The 9071-nt window shown below is 43.7% G+C and overlaps 1 protein-coding gene across 1 annotated transcript in view; it reads left to right on the top strand.

Moving 5' to 3' along the window:
* The first annotated feature begins 3360 nt into the window (after nt 1–3360).
* ttc29 (tetratricopeptide repeat domain 29) overlaps nt 3361–9071 on the top strand; it is a 6579-nt gene continuing 868 nt past the window's right edge. The window contains exons 1-7 of the mRNA XM_005754073.2: nt 3361–3436; nt 3882–3973; nt 4939–5025; nt 5601–5660; nt 6640–6803; nt 6986–7162; nt 8470–8682. Of these exons, the coding sequence (XP_005754130.1) occupies nt 3900–3973; nt 4939–5025; nt 5601–5660; nt 6640–6803; nt 6986–7162; nt 8470–8682 (775 nt within the window). The 5' untranslated portion in view covers nt 3361–3436; nt 3882–3899. The remainder of the gene's footprint in view (nt 3437–3881; nt 3974–4938; nt 5026–5600; nt 5661–6639; nt 6804–6985; nt 7163–8469; nt 8683–9071) is intronic.

A 9071-nucleotide genomic window follows, 5' to 3' on the forward strand; every position in this document is an offset into this window, starting at 1 on the left:
GTTCCCAGGACTGCGCTCTTCTGGACAGAGATCTCCGATGTTATTCCCGGGATCTGCTGGAGCCACTCGCCTAGTTTGGGAGTCACTGCACCTAGTGCTCCGATTACCACGGTTTTGCACCCACGCGTGCAGCTTCTCCGCTGCACTCCTACACACTCTGCTGCGGCTTCACTAAATCAACAGGGAAGAGAGAGAGCTCATTAATAAAACACCACATACCTGTACCATGAACCTGACTGGCACTGCCCCTTGAGCACTGCACAGCTGAGCCAGGGACCACACCTTCACCACAATATATATTTCTTTTAATTGTCTGTTGACCCACATTCAGGTATTTGTACTTTACATTCTGAGACAGCATTTGCAGGAAAATGCAAACAGAGGCTCCATGTGGTGCTTGAATTAAAACTCAGAAAATACCTTTTTACGTATGATTATTTTTAAATTATAAAATTGATCCAATACTATCAATACCAACTTTGGTATCAATAGTATTGATATTTGGCTTTGGTACTTTCTTTGCCTCCTTTGTTCTGTTTCAACGCCTGTGTTCAGTTAGCCTCTTCAGTATCTACATCTGTTCATATCTCAGACATTACTTCTTTTTTTTTTTACTGCTCTTTCTTCCCTGATGTTCTTGGTCAGTGTTGGAGTTTCTCATGTGTGGGTCTTTCCCTGCCTTTCTTACCCCTGTCCACATTAAAGACTGGATTTTGCAGTGTAAGCAGTTGCAGCCCTTATAACAACATTAGCGTTTATCTTTTGGCTTTTGGCCAACTTGACTCATCCAAGTCCATCCACTCTCACTCAGCTCTGTTTATGCTCTTCAAATAAATCCTGAGAGTCGCTAAAACAATTTCCACTGTATTCCTCAAACATGGGCGTGTGTGTGTGTGTGTGTGTGTGTGTGTGTGTGTGTGTGTGTGTGTGTGTGTGTGTGTGTGTGTGTGTGTGTCGGGTGGGGGAAACCCCACAAAGCAAACCTGTCCTATGTTGGTAATAATTTTACCAATTAAACTAATGGCTGGGATGTTCAATCAATCTATAACTTCATCTAATGAATCAGATTAATATTGATCATGAAATCGTATTTGGTTTTCACGGGTCCATATTGTCATATCAACTTTAATAACAGGAAATTACTAAGGCATGTTCGTTCTCTCTTTTTTGCCATATTCTTCAAGTAACCTATATTTAACAACAACATAATAAAAGGGCAAATGCTGTTTTTGGTGTGCCACTCCAATATTTTTAGAGCAACCCTTTGAAAAAATTCTGGAGGTGCCCCTGTCCCCAGATTGTGTACTTTTAATATTTTTATACTGTTGTTTTTTACGAGCGGGCCCTTTTAGAAGAAGTACTCAAAAAGCCAGCATAGTCAGGCAGCAATGAGTAGCGTGGATTTGTGCATCACTGTGTGAAATCAGTGACCCCTCTGTCGGAGATAACCTGCGAAGTAATGTGCTGCTCTTATCACAGTAAACTGCACCCATGAGGAGCAAGGAGCTTGACAGGCCACATGCCAAGACTAATTTTATAAATGTAATCAGTTTTATGGCGCGGCTTAACTGCAGAGATGAAAAAGATGTGCTGTGTCTGTGAACAACAAATGCTTTTCCAGCAGAAGCAGAAGCATGTACAGGACCACCAGGACCGAGTGCTGCACTTTATCTTCAGTGAGCGCAGGTTTCGTTCTCACTTTCGTCTTGAAGTGCCGCTGATAAAAAGATCAATTACACTCGCAGCTAATTAGAGCGACGAGAACAAACAAGTTCATTTAAACAAGCGAATCAAGCCCACTGAGACAGACAGGAAACAGCCTCTACGTCCCCTCAGCTGCTGATGATTTCCACCCTGAACGTGAAACTTTATTATAAAGCTCTGAAGAACCGCAAAGAACACGCAGTGGCACACTATTTCCATCCAGCTGTGGTGAGGCTGAATGGAAAAGTCTCACTGCGGGAACCCGAACATCTGATGTGTGCAGAGTGCAAACAGGGAAAGAAGCAGATGAATCGTGAGGAGGAGAGGATTTAATGCAGTGTTAATAAGAAAAATTTGTGTATCTTTTTGCAATGGCTCCTTTAAAAGCTTTACTCAACCCCCGCTGACTCCACTGCTGCAGTTTTACTGCGTCTTTTTGCTCTGTCAGCGCCCACACTCAAAATCATTCTTGGCTTTTGTTGTTTTATCCGGACATTTTTGTGACTGGCTGTGGTTTAAAGCTCTGTCTGCAAGATTTCTGCAACCATTTGTGCTCACGTGCAATAACTAAACTGATTTTTGAAGAACAAATTAATGAAAAATAAATTTAATGAAATGAATGAACCCCTCTCTGCAGCATCCTCTGGTGTGTGATGTTACTATTTACAAGCTCCTCATGAACCTCTGTCATATGCAGGTCTTACAAATTACTGATAAAACTGCTAATAACTGATATATAACTAATATTTAAACAAAATTCCCACCTCGCCCCTTCAGGTGGTCAATCCTTCAAGCTCGGGTCCAGAGGCCTGGGAGCTTGAGTGTCCTGCGCCGTATGTTAGTTGTTCCCAGGACTGCGCTCCTCTGGACAGAGATCTCAGATGTTGTTCCTGGGATCTGCTGGAGCCACTTGCTTAGCTTGGGAGTCACTGCACCTAGTGCTCCGATTACCACTGGGACCACCTTCACCTTCACCCTCCACATCTTCTTCTCTGGTACTTCTCAAGCTTCTCCTGATGCTTCTTTCTGCTGTTGCTTTCATTCAGTATCGCTACATCTCTCACTACAGCCGCTTTCTTCTGTTTGTCTACCACCACTATGTCCGGTTGGTTAGCCACCACCGTTTTTCCCGTCTGGAAGTCACACAGGATCTCAGCTCGGCCATTCTCCACCACCCATAGGACTGCGCTCTTCTGGACAGAGATCTTGGATGTCGTTCCTGGGATCTGCCGGAGCCGCTATCGTTTTTTAAAAGTGCTTTATAAATAAAATTGGCTTATTATAATATATTAAATATTTGGAAAGATTTTGATCAGAATTGTTTTTTAAAGTCAGTGAAGCGTCTTAAAAATTAAGCACTCTCTGAGATAAAGCTGTAAATTTACAGGGAGAATACTGTCAGACTTTATTCCTCTTCATTCTGGGATTAATGCAAAAGAAGAAAAGAAACTTACCTGTTAGAAGAGAAAGAAAAGAAAATACAACTGGACTTTATGAAGTTTTTGTTAAACAGTTTATACAAGATACACATGAAGTCACCACGAAGACAATAATAACAAACTCATGGAATAAATAAAATTAATATACACACAAAAAAATGATTGTTTTTAATGGGACCACCTGACCGGAAGCAGTTCAGCTCGTTGCTCTGGTCGACTTGGTTCGGTGTTGTCATAGTGACGAAGTTGAGTGTGCTGGCAGCGTGGAAAGTTTTTCTCTAATAAAACTGGCGGTGAGTTCGTGTTTCTGCGCTTCTTTCTCCGTGTGTTACATTTAAAATCTTAGCAGGGTTACTGTTATTTTATTTTATTTTTGTTATTCCGGTTTACTGACGTTAGCTTCACGTTCTAGCTTCATTCCGGAGCTTTTCGGGTGCACCTCACGCGCAGCTGGTTGTGTCTTTCTTTCGGTAATTCAGGAGCTCTGCGTGTGTTTCTAAAAAGTGCAGCTGTAAATATCACAATTACACTCCAGAATAGTCTGCCTAACTTATTCTCACTTAAATTATTGTAATTGTATTTAAACGACCGGCGCTCTTTGGTGACCCTGTTAGATGCAGCAAAACTGTTCAAATCAAGATAAAAACCCTGTGATTTTAGAAGAGGCATCAGTGTTAAACTGATTGCAGTTCATGCATAAAATTTTCTGTGGGGTGGGGTCCTCTCTCTCTCCACCAGGTTGACCTGCAGGTGAAGATGAACACAGCTGTTGGGTTTCTCCCTGAAATTAATACCAACAAAAGCAAACAGAGGAGCAGCACTTACTACAGGTAAGGACCGCCTGCAGGGCAGGAAAGGGCAGGAAAGGGCAGAGAGCAAGGAGGAAATCTCACCCTATCCCTATCACCTCCTGTCACATCATCTCTCTGCATGTCCTCTGTTATTACATCCACCAATCTTCCTCTTTTCCTCCTTTTTCTTTCCTGGAACACCCACACAGACATTCTCGTGACCTTGTCTTTACTTCTTCATCAAAATCAAAGCAAACATCACTTGTGCTTATCTGTGTATTCGCTAAATACTAGGGCAAAGTATTCACTGCTTTCTTTATCAAAGATATTTCATAGTGCTCAGGTAATGAAAACAAGCACCACATAACTGACAGGTTGTTGTATTACTGATGTGTTTTCTGTGTCATGCCATAACCTGCTGATATGCTTTACATCTTTGACAGCATGACATTAGCGTGAGGACAGAAGTAACCCTCAGAGTAAACTTTAACCTCACTTTCAGTGTTCGGTGCAGCTCTTACAGCTGCTGGTGGCTCTCTTAAAGACAGGGTGGAACATAAATACGCCCTTGCCTTTTTACGGACAGAAACAGGAAGTTGTAATCAGAATATGTGGCGATTTACCCCGCTATCAGATGTATTACAGTCATCACTTACTCCATGTGCATCTATTGTGTTTCAGTGTCATTCATTTCCCCTTACTATTAACAGATGAACTGTGGCACTATTAGAGAATATTTGATTTCCTTCAGTGATGACTGAAGTATTCAAACAGTGTTTCCTCAGCATAACCAAAGCGCTCCACCTACAGAGTGTGCTTAGAAAGCAGCACTGGTGCTAACTGCAGGTCTTTGGAAGTAATTTCCACTTAAGGCTTCTTTGTTTAGAGCAGCACTCAATGTGCTGGAGAGCGCAGTGACATAGCAGCAGGGTATCAGTCTCTGAAGTAATGATGGGAACTCAACTTCCCGTGTGTGTGTGTGTGTGTGTGTGTGTGTATTTTAGCAGGATGAAGCAGACGAAGGAGTCCCTCAGAGCCAGACTGGGCCCGGCTCGACCAGCAGAGAGTCTGACCAGGAAAGAAATCGCTCTGTGAGTTCATCCTCAGTGTCACTGGGTGGATTTTAACACAGGCACCACCACTTTAATCACCATTTTATCATATTTGATAATGTCTCTGGTTGCAGTAGTGCGCACTCATAGGGATCATTTTATGCGAGCGCGCTCAGAGCCTGCAGCTGAGAGCCCAGCTTAGTAGTGAAAGTTTATAACCACCATCGTAGTCCCTGTGATCTCTGACTGTGGTTTGATATTTTGTGGAGTAAGTCCAAATCACTTTTATCTATATAACGCCACATCACAACAACAGTTGCCTCAAGGCGCTTATTGTGAGGTAAAGACCCTACAATAATACAGCTAACACAAAGAAAACCATAACACAGCTCTCAGGTGGACAGGTGCCAGTCAGCAGTTAGTTTAAGGAGTTAGAGATGTACTGCTCAGCAATCGTGACCGTGAAATCTGAGTGGTGTGAGCGCCCCCTGCTGCAAAGAGAAGGGCTGCCAACTGATTTTTCTCCTGTGACACGCCCACACTGAGCTGCCTAACATGGTCTTCCTCCTCTCTCACATCTGTAATCTTTACTCCTCCTCCGCCTCTCACATCAGGTTCAGAAGCAGTCCGAAGCAGAGCATCTGTGTGCGGCTGCTGCAGGAAGGCTTCCACAGGTATCTGTTTCTCCATCAGCAAGATAAATGTTTAATGTCTGACTCAAAAACAAGATTCTGCAGTCGCAGGCTGATCGTTGCAGTTTTGCTGCTGTACAAAAACAAAATTACCGTCAGTGTGATCAAACACTCACAGACATGAAAAACATGTTTTTTATAATGAAGAACTGATTGTCCATCAGACATGCAACACATTTCGTTATTTCACACAGGACCCAACCAACACTTCTTGTTTCCTATTTTCCTACAGCACCCAAACGCCTCAGAGCCAGCTGTTTTCCACTGTACAGTGATGTTAAATATCTAGCTGAGCCTTTCCTTCATGCCATCAACACTTTCTGAGTTAGAGACCCCCAAACTGCACAGAGTGGCACTTTTTAAGCCATCTTATTTTGACAGCAGCTCTGAGCTCTCTTAAGTTTGTTAGTGCTGGAGACAGGTGTGTGAGATTTTCAGGCTTTGTTAAAATCTGCAACCAAAGATAAAACCTTCTCATGGTGTACGTCTCAGTTTCAACAGCAACACTGCATTCATTTAATGTCTATGACACAGGGGGAAAGAGCCGGTACTCTGGAGAAACCTTCAAAATGCATTTTATGTTTTGTTTCTCCCCCACATGTTGATACCACACTCATCTCACTGCTGTGATTCCTCCCGTGTTATATTGAATCTCTGTTTGACGGTTTGTGGCTGATGCAGGCGCAGTGAGCATTTGAAGTTATTGCTATCAAAGACAATCCGACTTGGAGTAATTACTGGCTGCAGCAAACTCCAGTTTCCCTTTGACAGGATCATGAGAAATAGACTGTACAACAAACATTATAAATAAAAAAGAATTCATGGAAGATGGAGGCTTAGCTTCAGTGCAGCACATTTCTAACAAACAGTGGACTGGTGCTCTGACGTGCTTTTCCCAGGTGGTCATTCCAGTTTACACAAAGTTAAAAAGATCCCCCAAAAATGTCTTTCTGTCATTCAGGTCGTTCTCTGAGCTCGTCTCTCTGCTGCGCTCTGATCAGGACTGGAGGGCGACGGCTGAACCGGGATCACTCAGGCTTCGTGCTCCTCCTCTGGTGGAACAAAGACACAAAATGGAGACCATTAGCCAGCACCTGAGCTTGGCTGAGGAGGCTGAAAGGACCGGTACACACACACACGCACACAGAGCCTCGATTCAATCCTTCTGATTCCAGTGAGGCTTCATTTAGTGATTAGATCAGTGTGTTTGTGTGTCAGTGACATAATGAGTGTAAGGTTATTGTTGGTAGAACACAGAACAAGACACATGAACCACATGGTGCAGGACCAGGTGACTTCTGTTGCAGGTATCTGGTCCACCGTCTGCGAGGAGCGTCTCCTTTTGGGTCGGTTCTTCTCAGACCCCGAGGACCTCTGGCTCCGCTTCTACTTCTACCACAGCTGTACTGACAGAGAGAAAGGGAGGTTCTCCAGAGCAGCCACCGAGGCCCGGGCCTGCCTGACTGAGCTGTACCTGGATCGAGGTGCACACACCGAGTATAGTGACAGTGAATGATCAGAATCACAGCACTTTATTAATCCCTGAGGAAAGCATGTGGTCACAGTTACTCCAAGACAGTAGAAACAGTAACTGACTAATCTGAATTACTAACGATGACAGTGAATAATGAAACTCTCTGACTGTCTGCTCTTAGCCTGTCTTAACGTCCAAGCTTCCATTCAGCCTCAAACTTGGCTGGTTTATTTCTGGTGAGCGCAGTGCCAAGGTCGAGGTGATTTAGATGAGCAGCACTAAAAACTGCGGCCAGTAAAACCTTGAATCACATTCAGATTAAAAGAAAGTCAAAGCTGAACATGAAGTTTTGTTTTCTTCTGTGTTTCATTTTTATGTGAGACTGAGTATCACCTACAATAAGACCTTATTTAACTTGCATTTGCAGTGGAAGGTGTGGCTTCTCCTTTCAGTTTGATCCTGAAACGTTCATTGTAAAAATTAATCATAATTACAAACTTAAACATTTGAATTGTAAAATACCAGCCAACCTTGCAGTCCGTCTGTAATACGTTTTAGCACCACTGTTGCCCGCACTGTGGGAGTGTCTAGTGCTCTGCTCTGTGTGTAAGTGGAGATCCACAGATGTACACACAGGCATACTTGTCCTTCACTGACACTGATGCATTAGTCTCTTACCTAAAGAGGGCAGTTGTGTGTTGGTCCTTTGTGAGTGTTGTAGCTGTGTAGTGTCACCAGGGGGCAGTGTTGAAAAGATAAGATCCCCTCTTGCTTGTGCTGTTATTGGTCCTCGTGATAAATTACAACATACAACACCCCAACCGTCGGACATCCCTCTATGAGCAAGCATTTGGAGACGGTGGGAAGAAAAAACTCCCTTTTAACATGAAAAAACCTCCAGCAGAGGAAGCTTCAGCCATCTCCTGGTTGGGGGTGACGAGAAGAAGACAAGACAAAGAACACACTGTGGAATAAAGCCTGAGATTAAAAATAACTCTAACTCAAATTAATAATTTATTGTGACGGGGCGGTGCAGAGAAGACAAGAAAGATGGAAGACCGACCTGAATGCAGCCCTCTGTGTTAGTCTTATGGCGTATAGGTCACCTGATTGACCCTGTGAGCTACATCAGCACTCAAAAAATGAAACATTTCTTCACTCAGATGATCTAAAACTCAACCTTATTCCCTCAAAACCAGCTACATGTTTGGTATTTTTATTTGATTTAGTTGTTTTGTTGCTGTTTTTTCTCTTTATTTTCCTGTGACGGTTGAACTCATGTTGCACCCACTCTTATAAAAATGCCACCTCTCTCAGGTGAGCTGGAGGAGGCGAGGCAGCAGGGAGAGCTATGCCGCAAACAGGCGGAGGACGGCGGCTGGCTGGACTCAGACGGTCGGCCCCTGAAGCTCCGGGCCTGCCGGGATCTGTGGAAGATCTACAGAGAGCTCGCGGAGGCGCCGCTGGCCGCCGAGGACCACAAGAAGGCCCGGACGCTGCTTCACGAAGGCAACAGCAGGGCCGCGGAGTGTAGGTGGAACCAGGGCTAAAAACACAGTGAGAGGCAGCGCATCGGAGTAATCTATGCACGGAAACACACACATGTGTAACATTTAGATTAAAAATAGACCGAGGAGGAGGTGTTTGTGCTGAGAGGATCCCAGTGAAGGCAGAAGCAGAGAAATATTCAGCAAAACAACGAGTACCACGTTTTCAGAGGGGGTTAAGAACTGGTCCTGACAGCTACAGAGTTTGAAATGTTTATTCTTCTGAAGAAGGAGGAGATTTGTCTGTTTATTTATTCTGTTTATTAAAATTTATTACAGGGTTTTTTTAACCATAATCCAAGCGAAAGCCTCAACTCAGTCGCCAAAAAGAATTTAATTTGTGATACATCAGAAGAATCGAGCAGAGACACT

Source organism: Pundamilia nyererei, unplaced genomic scaffold (genome assembly GCF_000239375.1).
Source record: "Pundamilia nyererei isolate P.nyererei 1_Seehausen unplaced genomic scaffold, PunNye1.0 scaffold00504, whole genome shotgun sequence".
NCBI classification, from domain to species: domain Eukaryota; kingdom Metazoa; phylum Chordata; class Actinopteri; order Cichliformes; family Cichlidae; genus Pundamilia; species Pundamilia nyererei.